Source organism: Augochlora pura, chromosome 8, assembly GCF_028453695.1.
Source record: "Augochlora pura isolate Apur16 chromosome 8, APUR_v2.2.1, whole genome shotgun sequence".
Taxonomy (NCBI): Eukaryota; Metazoa; Arthropoda; class Insecta; order Hymenoptera; family Halictidae; genus Augochlora; species Augochlora pura.
The window spans coordinates 8,261,112-8,276,053 of record NC_135779.1 but is presented as its reverse complement, the minus strand read 5'-3'; the positions used below and the strand labels follow the sequence as shown (position 1 = coordinate 8,276,053).

General features: G+C 37.8%; 3 protein-coding genes across 3 annotated transcripts; all 3 read left to right on the top strand.

Annotated features, from left to right (window-relative positions):
* The first annotated feature begins 100 nt into the window (after positions 1 to 100).
* On the top strand, positions 101 to 3,634 carry Pix (ATP-binding cassette sub-family E member 1 pix). Its single transcript, XM_078189045.1, has 9 exons — positions 101 to 228; positions 729 to 962; positions 1,025 to 1,240; positions 1,344 to 1,551; positions 1,634 to 1,820; positions 1,892 to 2,298; positions 2,375 to 2,687; positions 2,766 to 3,000; positions 3,093 to 3,634. Exons 2-9 carry the CDS (start codon positions 750 to 752, stop codon positions 3,138 to 3,140), a joined length of 1,827 nt encoding a protein of 608 aa, XP_078045171.1. The 5' UTR covers positions 101 to 228; positions 729 to 749; the 3' UTR covers positions 3,141 to 3,634.
* Positions 3,635 to 4,686: 1,052 nt separating this feature from the next.
* LOC144474315 (uncharacterized) lies at positions 4,687 to 9,165 on the top strand. The gene is made up of 11 exons (XM_078189043.1): positions 4,687 to 4,832; positions 5,222 to 5,345; positions 5,495 to 5,597; positions 5,792 to 5,949; positions 6,394 to 6,652; positions 6,739 to 6,946; positions 7,051 to 7,232; positions 7,615 to 7,828; positions 7,950 to 8,153; positions 8,320 to 8,547; positions 8,796 to 9,165. The coding sequence occupies exons 1-11, from the start codon at positions 4,748 to 4,750 to the stop codon at positions 8,978 to 8,980; spliced, it is 1,950 nt and encodes a 649-aa protein (XP_078045169.1). The 5' UTR covers positions 4,687 to 4,747; the 3' UTR covers positions 8,981 to 9,165.
* A 659-nt stretch (positions 9,166 to 9,824) lies between these two features.
* Positions 9,825 to 14,825, top strand: LOC144473985 (uncharacterized). Its single transcript, XM_078188367.1, has 11 exons — positions 9,825 to 10,001; positions 10,243 to 10,378; positions 10,522 to 10,624; positions 10,716 to 10,873; positions 11,174 to 11,447; positions 11,534 to 11,738; positions 12,237 to 12,421; positions 12,819 to 13,032; positions 13,180 to 13,383; positions 13,785 to 14,012; positions 14,437 to 14,825. Exons 1-11 carry the CDS (start codon positions 9,908 to 9,910, stop codon positions 14,613 to 14,615), a joined length of 1,980 nt encoding a protein of 659 aa, XP_078044493.1. The 5' UTR covers positions 9,825 to 9,907; the 3' UTR covers positions 14,616 to 14,825.
* Positions 14,826 to 14,942: the final 117 nt, after the last annotated feature.

Here is a 14,942-nt window from a genome sequence, read left to right as displayed (position 1 = left end):
AAGAAAATTATATAGTAAGGAATCCATAAGAGTATCAAGACTATATTTTCACGTAAATAAAGGTCTTAACAATAAAAAATCAAATTGTGAAACTGATAAAAGGGGTCGAGTGCATAGTCTACCTTCCGAAATTCTATGATTAAAACTGGAGCATGCGGTGGTGTGCGAGTGCGGAAACTCCTTCGAAAAGGTTGTAGAGGAGTTTCTTCCACGTTTTTGGTTTGACAGGTACTTAATTGTATACGTGCCTATTAAATATTATCAAGTTATAACATAATGTATTTAGAATGATTTATGATTATGAATTGCATGATATATTTATTGAATATTATTCTACAAGTATAATTCATAAGTAATTACATGAGGTTAGAATTCCACATTGAAATTAGAGTCTAGATTTTCATTCAATCCGAATTCCGTTTATGCACAAATACTTACGATAATTTTTTCAAAATATTTTTGTAAATATATCGTAACTACTGCGTTGTGGTTTTATTAAAATGTTGTCTATTCATTTGCCAGCTTCATGTGAATAAAACATATGTTTAAAGTTTTGTAAGACTTTTCAATTACTCTATAAAATTTAAAATAACGGAATTTCAAGAATATTATAATTTTGCTTATAACAAGATAACTGTGTTTAATGATGTGGAGAAAATATTGGGTTGTATTAGTATTCGAAAATAGGTTGTTCCAAATAATAAATAATTCTTATATGTAATTTTCAGGCGGGCAGATAGATTATCATCATGCCGCCGAAAAAGTCTATGGAGGAAACGGATCGGTTAACACGTATAGCCATTGTTAATAATGATAAGTGTAAACCAAAACGATGTAGGCAAGAATGCAAAAGATCTTGCCCAGTCGTACGGATGGGTAAACTTTGTATAGAAGTTACTGCAAATAGCAAAAAGGCATCCATTTCAGAGGAATTATGTATCGGATGTGGTATTTGTGTTAAGGTACTTAATATTCAAAGTTGAGAAACGTATGTGTATCTGTATTAATCACATATTATTTTTAGAAATGCCCATTCGAAGCAATATCCATCATTAATCTACCTAGCAATTTAGAAAAAGAAACCACTCATCGTTACTCGAAAAATTCATTTAAACTACACAGACTGCCAATTCCTCGCCCTGGAGAAGTATTAGGTTTGGTAGGAACTAATGGAATTGGTAAATCAACTGCTCTTAAAATTTTAGCTGGCAAACAGAAGCCAAATTTAGGTCGATTCACTGTATGTATTATTTTGTTTATATATATATATATATATATATACACATGTTTTATTTTATAAGGATTCTCTCTTGTTAATGTATGATTTCAATTTTTTTGTTTAGGATCCTCCAGACTGGACTGAGATCTTGAGTCACTTTAGAGGTAGTGAATTGCAGAATTATTTTACTAAAATATTAGAGGACGATTTGAAAGCCCTCATCAAGCCTCAGTATGTAGATCAAATTCCTAAAGCCGTGAAAGGCACTGTGCAGCAACTGTTAGATAAAAAAGACGAGTGCAAAAATCAAATGGACATTTGTAGAATGTTGGGTAAGTTGGTATCAATATGAAATATCAAATTAAGCAAATTAAGTATTTTCTTTAATGGTCTTTTTTATGACTTTACTTTTAGATCTGATGCATATACGCGACAGAAGTATCGAAGCACTTTCCGGTGGAGAACTTCAAAGATTTGCCTGCGCTATGGTGTGCATTCAAAATGGAGATATTTTTATGTTTGACGAGCCGTCATCATATTTGGATGTGAAGCAACGTCTGAACGCTGCTATAACAATCCGATCTCTTATTCATCCCGATAAGTATGTAATTAGAATTTGTGTAATCATCTACCATTTTTCCCGTAACTAATATCATTTTCCAAACTGAATAGGTTCATAATAGTAGTGGAACATGATTTATCAGTTTTGGATTACTTATCAGATTTTATATGTTGCCTATATGGCGTTCCTGGAGCGTATGGTGTCGTTACTATGCCCTTCTCTGTCAGAGAAGGCATAAACATTTTCCTCGATGGTTTTGTTCCCACTGAGAATTTGCGATTCCGCGAGGAATCGCTTGTTTTCAAAGTTGCGGAAAGTGCAACCGAAGAAGAAGTGAAACGTATGAATCACTATGAGTATCCAGCGATGACGAAGACAATGGGTTCGTTTAAGCTGAACGTTGAGAAAGGTCAATTTACTGACTCGGAGATCCTTGTGTTGCTTGGCGAGAATGGAACAGGAAAAACGACGTTTATTAGAATGTTGGCTGGTAATCTGCCACCCGACGATGGTTCTGGTAATTAATTAATAATTTTAACAAGCTTTTAATACTGTACAACGGAAACAATTAGAATAATTTTATTCTTAAACAGGAAATATCCCTATGTTGCATATCAGTTATAAGCCGCAGAAGATAAGTCCTAAATCTCAAGGTATTGTGCGACAACTGTTGCACGAGAAGATCAGGGACGCTTACGTGCATCCCCAATTCGTGACAGATGTTATGAAGCCTTTGAAAATAGACGACATCATGGACCAAGAAGTGCAGAATCTTTCCGGAGGTGAATTGCAGCGAGTGGCTCTCGCTCTCTGTCTCGGAAAACCTGCTGATGTCTACTTGATCGACGAACCTTCTGCTTACTTGGATTCTGAACAACGTTTGGTCGCAGCTAAAGTCATCAAGCGGTAATGGAGAATCATTTCTTGTTACCTGATGAAACATATTTTGAAGATATTACTTCTAAACTTGCGTTATTATTTTAGATTTATATTGCATGCAAAGAAAACGGGATTCGTAGTAGAGCACGATTTCATCATGGCTACGTACTTGGCTGACCGTGTAATAGTATTCTCTGGCACTCCATCGTTGGCAACTACAGCTCACAGTCCGCAATCCCTGTTAAATGGCATGAACAGATTCTTGGAACTCCTGGGTATCACTTTTAGAAGAGATCCGAACAACTATAGACCAAGGATTAACAAGAATCAGTCCGTGAAAGTATGTGGTTTGGATGTATTCATGTTTCTTTCATGTAATTTAATTTATTAGTAATATATTTTCAAAATGAGCGCAATTACCTTTTTTCACAGGACTTGGAACAAAAAAGAGCGGGCCAATATTTCTTCCTGGAGGAGTGAGGCGCCACCTCGACAACGATTTGAATAGCAGCTTATATGAAATATTATGAAGAAATTTTTGTAAATCTTTATACTTTTAAAAGCCGGGAATGGATTTCTTACAATACATTTAAACACTGGTGGCGCATACTTTGCATTTCCATAAAGCATTATTCGATTTGAAGTTTCATTTCTTCTACCTGTAGGATATATATTTATTTTGATAATTATATAAAATCAAGTATATTACAGACAGAACAAAAGTTTTATTCGAGGAAAAATACGGACGTATTTTTGTATAATTTATTACAATAGGATGTTTATGTATATTCGTTGACGTGCGTCACAAATTGTCTTTTTCTCTCATACGGAACGGTATTATGCACTTTTTTTGTATCAGGAATAATTTGCGTCTGCGTGTATAATGAATTTTTGAAGGAAACGAAATGTCTCAGTATATTTACATGTACATCTGCTATGCAACGTAAAATATAATACAAGTGAACTTTAAAGAAGATATTGTTTGATCAATTATCACGAACTCGACAATTTCCGAATTTTACATAAATCATAAAAATGCCTTTTATCTGCAGAAAATGTTCAGAATTTTAACATTTGAAATCGTGTATTAATTGATTTACAAGATAGTAAAGTAAAAAATGGAAAGTACTTCCTGGTTTGTTGAAATGCAATCGTGATAAAATATAATTATTCTGCTAATTTTACTATCTTACTTAATTTGCACTGTTCGTGAATAATTTATGAGAAAAAAGATGGGAATACCGTAATCTATTACGTTCAAGAATATGATACTAGTATATTTCCTATTTGTCCCGAATACACAATTAATGGTTTTATCAAGAATAGACAAAAAAAAATATATAAATCATCAATCGGACTACTTTAGAGTAATTTGCTCAAAATTACTCTTTGACAATTAATTCTTTGCTCGAAAGGAACTGTTTTATAATTTTTCTAACTGCCATATCTAATACGTATATCTGCTTATAGAATTCACTTTGAATCACTCATTAAATAAAAATTATGAATGTCATTCAAAGTTACCATATGTTCGAACCACTTTAACGTTGTAGCGGTGAATGTTAAATATGATGAATGATTTGAGTTCTCGTATTACTACTTGCAATAATGAAATTCCAACAATGAAAGTAAACATTGAATTTTAAATGAAACTTACTTCAACTATCTATGATCTATCGCGAAAAGAATAAACAAATTCGTGATTAAATTTCAAAACTATACAATTCAATCATATTAATTAGAGTCTATACAATTGCATTGTAACACGTTATGTTTCCAAGCGTACAGAACAAATAATTTCTAAAACTTTTGCTTACAAATAATCCTCGTTTTTGGAACATGGGCCAATGTCCTTGACTCCGTAACATTGGTTCGCAATTGTCGCACTGCGTTGTAATAATAGTTTTTACACCATTAATAACAAAATACTGATACCCGGAATCTCGTGCAGATAACAAGGCACAATTAAACTGTTCGTTCTTTTTGCATAAGTTTGAGGTCATCGGTGCGGCTAAATAGTATAACTGATTTCGGGGCACTGTATAAATGACCGAGACAAACCGAGGCTTGGATTCCGAGTCGTAACCATGGCATTTCTGCAGTTCCGTCATTTCTTCCGTTTGACAAAACCACTGCTACTGATCCTATTAGTTCACCTTGACCTATCACACGGTGAGTGTAAGACTTAAACTCTAACATTGAATTCCGAAGAAAACGATCAAACCAACGAAGCTGAAATTTTGCATGTTCATCGATACACGTTGCAAATAATAGTAGAAAGAAAAGCGCGCGTCATTCCAGGTAAAAGCTGTCCGATTAGATGCACCGGTTTTACAGATTTTACAAGTATGATCCGTTTAACGAAACGTTCTATAAAAATTTATGTTACCACTTCAAACATCTACAAATTCATCTGCGAAGTCTCAGCTTCTTAGGCTTAATTAGTTTTTCGGAATCAATTCGAAAACGCTGCACGTTTTCCTGTTTTTCCATGATGCCGCAGAAATTCAAAGATTTGTTACACGTTTTACGATATGAATAAAAACAGACTTCTAATGCAGGTTTTACGGTCGATGAGTCACAATTTTCCACGCCGGAACAATGCAGGCGAAAGTGTGTTCCGGGCGGAGATCCTATGATTTGTGCTTACAATTTCACTCTTGAGTTTTATACAACAATTGGACCGTAAGTATTAATTATTCAACGCAATTATTCAACGTGTAAATTAAGGTATTCGCGAGAAATTAAGTATGTCTGCCTTTCGTGCAAAGAACGGAAAATAAATGATTTTAAAGATTGACGATTTCATTTCATAAAAATAATTATTTGTTTAGGGCATGCGATAAAGCGGATCGATTAAAAGAATGCATAAGGGCTGACGGAATTGAGAAGACTATATTACCGGTTAACCGGCAGCTGCCGGGACCACTGATCGAGGTATTTAAATACATTAATTAATTAAAAGTGTATTCGTGAAACAAATACAATCCTTACGTTGTCTTTGTATTTAAAATTTAAATTAAGCCAGCTTAAGAAGAACTCATTAGAATTCTGATCTCATAGAATTCTCGTTTCTAAATATTCGATAAATTATTCGGAAGACATGTAGCAGCTCAAAAACTGTTTTACAGGTGTGCAAGAACGACATAATTAAGGTGGACGTAACAAATGCTGCGCCGGGTATAGAATCCACTATACATTGGCACGGACTCTTTCAAAATGGCTACCAATATTACGACGGTGTGCCGTATGTCACGCAGTGTCCAATTCCTTCCTCGTCGACTTTCAGGTGAGATGCTTTCGACGCTGCATCGAACCGTTAATACTGCACGGAATAAAAGAAATTCGAAATACTGCAAAAATTACAATACTTGTTACAGCGATGTTGGTTTGAGTGAGAATTAATGAAACTATAACTTTGAAGTAAAATCGAATAGAATACAGTTAATGTGACTGGGCGCTTTGATTAATAACTTCCAGGATCAGTGTTGCATAACAAGCCTACAGTTAACTTGAATCTTTATCATAAGTAGAAATGTCGAGCAATGGTCAAACGCCGCAGCATTATGCGAACTGGTCATGGACACGCGTGTTTAACGCGTCAACTTGTCTTTTGTATTATACCTGTTTTCACTTTAAAAATTGTCTTCGATCAAGAATTAGTAACTTACTGAACTTGCTTCTGTTATCAATGGGATATTTGCAGAATGTACTTTGAAATGTTTATGCTTAGATACATATTCGGAGCCAACAACGCCGGTACACACTTCTACCACTCGCACGTGTTGACGTACATGATGGATGGGCAACAGGGAGCCTTAATTATCCATGATCCCGAAGACCCCTATCTGGACTCGTACGCTTGGGAACATATAATGCATTTATCTGATTGGCTACACGAGCTATCACTCGAAAGGTTCCCGGGTCGCTACCACACGATGCTCGGACAAACCGCGGAAAATTTTCTGATCAACGGACGTGGAAATTGGACGGTAACGTACAGAGTTCTTGTTATTGAATTTATTTGGAAACTTATCATTTGGCAACAATTATTGATGGCGTATGTTCTCGTGTTCAGGATCCGAACAACCCTAGCTTGACCACCAACGAGCAGCTATGGACGTACACCGTACCGCAGGGTAAAGGGATCAGATTTCGCATAATCAATTCATTCAGTACCGTCTGCCCGTCTGAAATCGCGTTCCACAACCACAAATGCACCGTGATCGCACAGGACGGTGCCCTCGTCAAACAGAAAGACGTGGACACGCTCGTCATTCTAACAGGTAAAACGAATGCTCGATGTTGAACGGGGCCCGTAACTAGTCAATGGATAGTTTTACGTTAGGATTCGACGAAGCCGTATAAAACATTGTTGTTGCGTCGATAGGTGAACGGGTGGATTGTATAATACACACGGATCAACCGTTGGATTCGTATTGGATACAAGTGCGAGGTTTAGGAGAATGCGCCACGAATAAAGTACAACAGTTAGCCATTTTGCAATACGATGGTGCTGCGGCGACTCCATCGGCGCCTCAGCCTGCATATAATGAAATGCCAGTCGGGGTTGTGAGTGTCAATGATCACTTGCATTATTTTCTATTTCATCGATCGCGATCGAAGAATAATCGTGTTCATCCTTTAATGTTTGGGAGAGAATCTACGATAAGAACGATTATTTCATTTATTATTTATTTATTATAACCATTGCCTTTTGGCTTTGGATGAATCTTCCACTTCCAGTACTATCTTCTTCTCTAAAATAATAGATGTTCTTTCATCGATTTAAATGATTCCGTGTGGGTGGAGATTTCGTCAAATATGATACATTGTAACATAATGATACGTCTAGTTAATAGATAATTGTCAGTCATTACTTACAGTCATTAGTCATATCGCATACTATCAATTGTGCTTTTTCATGCTGATTTGAAATTTGCATAATTATTAGACATACAACGGGCTGGACGCAAAGAAATGTGACACGACCGACACCAGTTCTGTGGTATGCGTGAACCAGCTGGAAAGCTACGTGGACGTGGACCAGGACATCATGAAAGTAGAACCGGACGTGCGGTTCGTGATGCCCTTTTATTTCTATAATTACACCGAATATAACGACGAGCAGCTCTTCACATCGGACAACAAGTATCCAGAATATTTCAGTACTCGTCGTTCCAATAAAATTCTTACAGTGCATACAGCAATTTATTCTTATATCCAGTCTGTAACGTACGCGTCTTGTATTTTGTTTTATTCTTATAATTCCATTTTCGTTCTTTTCAGGCGTGAATGATAGGTCTCAGTTGATCTCATCTTTCAACAATAGGTCGTACGAAACACCGGCTTCGTCGTTGATCACTGACGCTCGAAGAATCAAAACTATTTGCAAACCGAATAGTCCCAGTACTTGCACCCAACCCTGCACATGTACGCAGGTGCTTCACGCACCACTCGGCAGTGTAGTGGAAATGGTTATATACGACCAATGTAAGTAATACATCGACTATCAAGTAAAAATTGCTGTTTTCGTCCTACCATATAGATGGAGTAACCGCATCCTTGATTGGGTAGCCGAACCTTTTAAAATGCCAATAAAATCATTAGATTTCTATTTTGTACAGCGAACTATACTTTTCTGTAAATTCTGTTGCAGATCAGCTACAGGATCTTGATCATCCGTTCCACTTGCACGGTTACGAATTCCGTGTGTTTAGCATCGGGCAAATGGCAGGAAACATTTCTGAAGACCAGATCAACCAAGTTGTAAAGGATCACACGGGACGTCTTCAAAGGGGAGAGTACAAGAACCCGCCTGGCAAAGACACCGTCAAAATTCCTCAGGGCGGATGGGCTATCGTACGTTTCAAGGCAGACAATCCAGGTAATACCATCGTTGCCAGTTTACTGTCAATTCGCTATAATTACGAGACTACGGCTCGTTATGCGAATTATCTGAGCGAATTGTAAGAAGTTCCTAAAATCCTAATAATTACTGTAGAAACGTACAATCACTTAATTGTCAGTTTCAAATCGCGTTAACTCGTAACTTCGGATCCCAAAAAAATTCTACTGTCTCTTACCGATGATAAACTGCGCAGAAGCGATAATAATTGTTCTGTTCTCCCGCAGGGTATTGGTTGGTTCATTGTCATTTCTCGTGGCATCATGCTACTGGAATGGAACTAGTGATTCAGGTAGGCGAACAGTCAGATCTGCCCCCGGAACCATGGGATTTCCCGGAGTGTAGGAATTGGAAACCAGCGGTGCACTTGGTGCGAGATTTCTTCGACTACGGAGTTCCTTACGCTTATTAACAACGGCTCCGTTCATCGTTCTTGTATCTACCGAGTCATATACCATTTACCTTGCCGGCTGTGAACATTTATATGCGTTCGTCGCAGAATATGGAAGCGTTCAATGTCAATAAGAAACTGTATAAAGTATTGTAATAAACTGTACACAATAAATGTACTCATCTGTTTTGTATTTTATCCACCAACTTTGTAACAGTACTTATACATTATATTGATCATGCGAAAATGCGATTATACAAGATCAACATTTTCCGAAGTTAGTTGGAGGAAGTGGAATGCGAATAACAATTGTTTCCTTGTTCGAAATATTCCAGTAAAACGTTTCTTGCATTTATTTTTGCCAGCAGTGCCCGAACCGCGGTGTTTACCTATTAGTTATCTTATTGCGCATACATTACACATGCGGCGTAATCTTGTAAATACTTAACAAAAGCTCGCAACAATTCCATTAAAAACCAAAGGGGTTTATTAGACGACACGTTTTAGCGGAACATACAATTTGACGACGCTAACTACACTTTTTTATTCTAACCAACTGCAATTTTCGCTTTTCCGTAATTTCTAATAAACCAATCCCGACGTCCCAAAAAAGGCGTCCGGTCCAATTTCGAGGAAATTATTCCGCTGTGAAAGTTATTTACGGCCACACATTTTTGTCCACGACTGTTTGCAACATATTAAACTCTCGAACGTGCGAAACTGTTCATTCTCAAATTTAATTACGCCGGGTTATGGTCCTCGTGTATGCAATAACGGCCGATGTCCTCGACGCCGCGTAATTTCGATGCCATTGCCGACACGCTTTGAGATGATAACACGGGTCACGATTAAACGGCTCGTAGTTTTTGCGACACAAAATCGCGGATTTCTGCGCGTTGTATAAATATACGAAGCAACTCGGAAATTATTCCATTACTATCCGTAAAAATGGCGTTGCCGCAGTCTAGCCATTTCTTCGGCTGCGGAAAGCTTCTGTCGTTGCTCGTGATCTTTCTAATCCACTTTGACCTACCACATTCCCGTGAGTATAACTTCGAGTTCCTCAAATATTAAATAAAGTTTAAAATTTAATTTTGAAAAAAAGAACGATCGAACCAATTACAGACATTTTTATTATAAATCGCGATAGTTTATAATAAGTGCATCGGTTTCACAGTTTCTATAAGCCAGATCCGTTTAATAAAACGTTCCACGTAAATTTATACTATTTTAAATATGTACAAATAAAGTCGCTGCATAAGAAATTATTAAAACGTTGCCAGTTGTTAGCGGACGTTATTGGGTCAACGAATCAGCATTTTCCTCGCCGTACGAATGTCTTCGGAAGTGTACTGTGGGCCAAAAACCTAAAATTTGTTATTACAAGTTTCATCTCGAGTTCTATACAACAGTAGGACCGTAAGTCTTAAACGATTCGTAGTTGAACAAAAATAAGTTGTTCGCAAAAGTTAAGTATGTCTATCTGTGGATTTCGTGTAAAAAAGATAATAGTAATTTTAAACTTCGGCGATTTAATTCTGTCAACATCATTGTTTGTTTAGAGCTTGCAGTGAGAACCCTGATAACCCTCAATGCATAATGGCAGACGGTGTAGAGAAAGGAATACTACCGATTAACCGACAGTTTCCGGGACCGCAGATTAATGTATTGAAATAAATGCATTAAAGTTGTAACCGTTGCTAAAAGCTCGGCAAATTATTAAAAAGTTTATAAAAGCTCGTAAACCATTCGGTAGGTGTGCAAAGGTGATATGGTTGTGGTGGACGTTGAGAATGAAGCGCATGGTACTGAAGCCACTATCCACTGGCACGGAATGCACCAAAATGGCTACCAATATTACGACGGTGTTCCTTATATCACGCAGTGTCCGATTCCGTCTTCGTCGACTTTCAGGTGAGATGTTTCACTATATTGAATTTACATTGTATTCGACGCTATATTGAACCGTCGATATTCCACGGAATAAAAAAGAATTTTTTAATCACAAATACAGCTACAACTTTGGAATAAGATGTAGGAATATGATAAGTAGTAATATCGAGCAAGGGTCAGACGCGGCAGCCAATTATGAGAACTTCTCGCGGACGTATGCGCTTAAGCCAAAATTGTTTTCTAAATAAAACCTGCTTCTGTTTTAAAATTTCTTGTGAACAAATGTTATTGGGAATCCTTACTTGATTAGCTTTTGCTTAGGTACCAATTCGCGTGTAACAACGCCGGCACGCACTTCTACCACTCTCACGTGATGACGTACATGTTGGACGGTCAACAGGGAGACTTAATTGTTCGAGATCCAGAAGACCCTCATCTACACTTGTACGATCAAGACGTACAAGAACACGTGATGCATCTGTCCGATTGGATGCATCACTTATCGGCGGAACGGTTTCCTGGCTACTATTCGAACATGCAGACCGCCGGTCAAAAGGCGGAAAACATACTGATCAACGGTCGTGGAATATGGAAGGTAATATACGGTGTTTCTGAAGTTTCCGAGATTTCGAAGCTCCGTGCTTAGCAAGAATCATTGAGGGAGCATGTTTACACACTCAGGATCCGGAAACCAACGTGACCACGTTCGTTCGTGAGGAGATCTTCCAGGTGTATCAAGGGAAACGGCACAGATTCCGCATAGTTAATTCGTTTAGTACTGTCTGCCCGGCAGAAGTCGCGTTTCACGACCATAAATGCAAAGTGATTGCGATAGATGGTACTAACGTTAAGCCTAAAGAAGTGGACAAGGTCGTCGTTCTAACAGGTAAAACGAATCTCTGATGTTGCAGCTATCCACTGATTAATAACGAGTCTCATTTTACTAGATTTAAATCATGAGATTCGTTAGATAATTAAATCAGTTTGAGTTACAGTAGACTCTCTCCTTAAGCCATTTTCTTCTCGGGCGACAATATTGTCGGCGAGACTTTCTCTTGAAAATCTACGCCACGGTGTTTACTTCTCTTTTAATCAACTAGAGGAATAATATCTGGCTTTTCTCTTTGAAAATAGATAAAGGAGCAAACGATGTACCATAAATTCACTAAAATTTGTCCTCAACTTGAAAACAAAAATGAGAGAAGGAGTTTGTCAGCAACGATAAAAGCAAGCCTCGAGGCTTGAATAATCGTACCTCCTCTTCCCAAATTGTCCACTCTTTGTTTGCAAGCCAAGGGAAAACTTGAGAAACTGTATCTATTAATTTGTTGCGAATTAAACATGGACAGTTATTATTCTTTAATATTTTCATTTGCATTAACAGGCGAACGCGTTGACTGCGTAATAGAAATGAATAAAAAAAAGGACACGTATTGGATACAAGTGAGAGGCTTGGGTGAATGCGGCTCGAGGGGTGTTCAGCAGATAGCCCGTTTGTATTACGATGGCCATTCGACGACGGCGCCGTCCAAGCCGCAGCCCGAGTACAACGATATGCCAAAAGGCGTTGTGAGTGTTTATGTCAACGTACACTGTCCTCGGTTTCCATTAATAGTAATCAAAGAAAATTGGTGTTTCCTTTTTACTTAAGCGATGCATTTAGCTGCAGATCTTTATGCGAATTTCACTTTTGTGCTTCAATTTGTGAAATCTGAAATGTTCTTTCGTTGATTAAAAGTCTCCTTATGATGGAGATGATACAAAACATGACAGATTGCTGTTATCTGTTTTAGTTAGACGCTTCTATGGAAATTCGCAGTCTAGCTTATCTGTTATAAACGTCAGCCATTATTTACAGATATTCGATACGTCGCGATCATTTGATAATTTCATAGAATTTAGAAAAAAACTTACATAGAAACGTGGTGTTTCGTTTAGACTGATCTGTGATTTCTATGATTCTTAGACGTACAACGGATTGGACGCATCGAAATGCAACACGAAAGACACCCGTTCCGTGGTCTGCGTGAACCAGCTGGAAAGCTTAAAGGACGTGGACCCGATATTCATGAAAGTCGAGCCGGACGTGCGGCATGTGCTGGATTTCTGGACCTACAGTTACACCCGATTTGGGAACCGACAGCTCTTCGGCAACCAAGAATCGTTCCCACCTTATTTTAGTAATCGCCGCTCCAATAAAATTCTTATCGTTTACTGGAATTCGTTCTTATGCTTAATCTGTTGCTTACTATTCTTCTCTTCTTTTGATTTTTACTTATAACTTCGTTTTCGTTGGATGTAGAAAAACAATTCGTTCATTTTTCCAGGTACCGGTGCCAGAACTCAGGTGGTCTCGTTATTCAACGATATCTCGTTCCAAAGTCCGGCATCGACGTTGCTCACTGACCGACGCGCTTACCAAACTATCTGCAAACCGAATGTCCTCAGCACTTGCACGCAGCCTTGCAGTTGCACACAAGTGATCAGTATACCTCTCGGAAAGATGGTGGAACTCGTTCTGTATGACAAATGTGAGCAATCCTTTCTCGTTCGAATTTTCTTTCCTTTTGTTATTCACTTAAAGCATTTACAATTAATGTTCGATTCACAATGGAATTACGGGTACATCTGTCGACGGTTTAGCTATTGAATTAATTCGTTCCGGCACTAGCAATTTTAAATTAAAACGTAAATCTTATAAATCAAGTAAATCCAACATTATTACAAATATAACTGCGATCACGTACAAGTCATTATACTGTAATCTATAATGACTTAATATAACCGTGTAAGTTGTTTATTCGTGTAAAATTGCTTCCTCGTCTGTTACAGATAACGTAATTGTAACCTTGACTTGGTCGAAACTTTTAAAATGCTAACAACAAGAATTGTTTTATACAACGAATTGTACTTTTCGTAAATTCTGTTTTAGTCGGAATTCCCGGGCTCAATCATCCGATCCATCTGCATGGTTACGAATTCAGAGTGTTGAGTATTGGGAACTTGACTGGGGAGATAACCCCGGCGGTCATGAACAATGTAGTGGAGAAGCACAAGCGACGTTTACGACGGGGAGAGTACAAGAACCCGCCTGCCAAAGACACTATCAAAGTCCCACAGGGTGGATACGCCATTGTACGTTTTTGGACGAACAATCCAGGTACTGCGTGCGATCTATTTACCATAATCGCCTAATAGCATTTACAAACGCCTATTGCCGATCCACCGTAATTACTATATTGCCGATATTTATGCATCTATGACAAACATGATTAGTTTAAATACGATACAGCAAAAACTTTTATTTTAGAAATACTTGCACTATGTTCAACTCATTAACATGATTAAGAAAAGAAATAAACGCCTATGTAGTTCCTATATCTTGCAATTAAAGATAAAATTCATATTTAGCATAAATAAGTAACTACTACATTGCAAGATTGCAAGAAATGCATGGAATTCTAGTAACTGCTGGTAGAAGTGTATAATTTCTTAATTATTCGCTTCGTCGTACAAATAAGTTTGTTCGTTTCGAAAAGAAGGTTTTTCTGTCGACTGTTAATGATTGTTCTGTTCTTCTGCAGGATGGTGGTTGATGCATTGTCATTTCACGTGGCATCATCTGACCGGTATGGAACTAGTGGTTCGCGTAGGCGAAGATATCGATCTTCCCCAGGAACCGCCGGGTTTCCCGCAGTGCAGCAATTGGAAGCCAGCTGTGGAACTGTTGAACGATTTTTACAGCGTCGTTCCGTCCCATTGATCGGCGTATTCACTTTCGTTGCCTCTTCGTTGTGTCTATCGAACCATTTACATGATGCATGCAGATTACCGCGTGTCTGGCGTAATTCGGTATTTCTCGTTTCATTTACATTGGAACGTCTTATCGGCCGCGAAAATTTATATGTCATGTCATTCTTTCGATAAGAAAACCGACAACCGAACTACAATGTTTAAATAATGCTGGCAGAAAATAAAAGCAGGAAATGTTTTCGTATCTTTTTGTTGGGTCTTCGACTTGTTGGAACGTTTCGAATATTCAGTTCGAAGCAGTTGTTAAATTTTACAAATTTGGAGCCTTTGTAAAAAG

Coding starts and splice junctions, on each gene's coding strand:
- Pix (XM_078189045.1), top strand. CDS start 750: ATGCCGCCGAAAAAGTCTATGGAGGAAACGGATCGGTTAACACGTATA. Junction 1,241..1,343: donor CAAATTTAGGTCGATTCACT/GTATGTATTATT, acceptor TTTTTTGTTTAG/GATCCTCCAGACTGGACTGA. Junction 2,299..2,374: donor GCCACCCGACGATGGTTCTG/GTAATTAATTAA, acceptor ATTCTTAAACAG/GAAATATCCCTATGTTGCAT.
- LOC144474315 (XM_078189043.1), top strand. CDS start 4,748: ATGGCATTTCTGCAGTTCCGTCATTTCTTCCGTTTGACAAAACCACTG. Junction 8,154..8,319: donor AATGGTTATATACGACCAAT/GTAAGTAATACA, acceptor ATTCTGTTGCAG/ATCAGCTACAGGATCTTGAT. Junction 8,548..8,795: donor TTTCAAGGCAGACAATCCAG/GTAATACCATCG, acceptor GTTCTCCCGCAG/GGTATTGGTTGGTTCATTGT.
- LOC144473985 (XM_078188367.1), top strand. CDS start 9,908: ATGGCGTTGCCGCAGTCTAGCCATTTCTTCGGCTGCGGAAAGCTTCTG. Junction 13,033..13,179: donor ATCGTTCCCACCTTATTTTA/GTAATCGCCGCT, acceptor TCATTTTTCCAG/GTACCGGTGCCAGAACTCAG. Junction 13,384..13,784: donor ACTCGTTCTGTATGACAAAT/GTGAGCAATCCT, acceptor ATTCTGTTTTAG/TCGGAATTCCCGGGCTCAAT.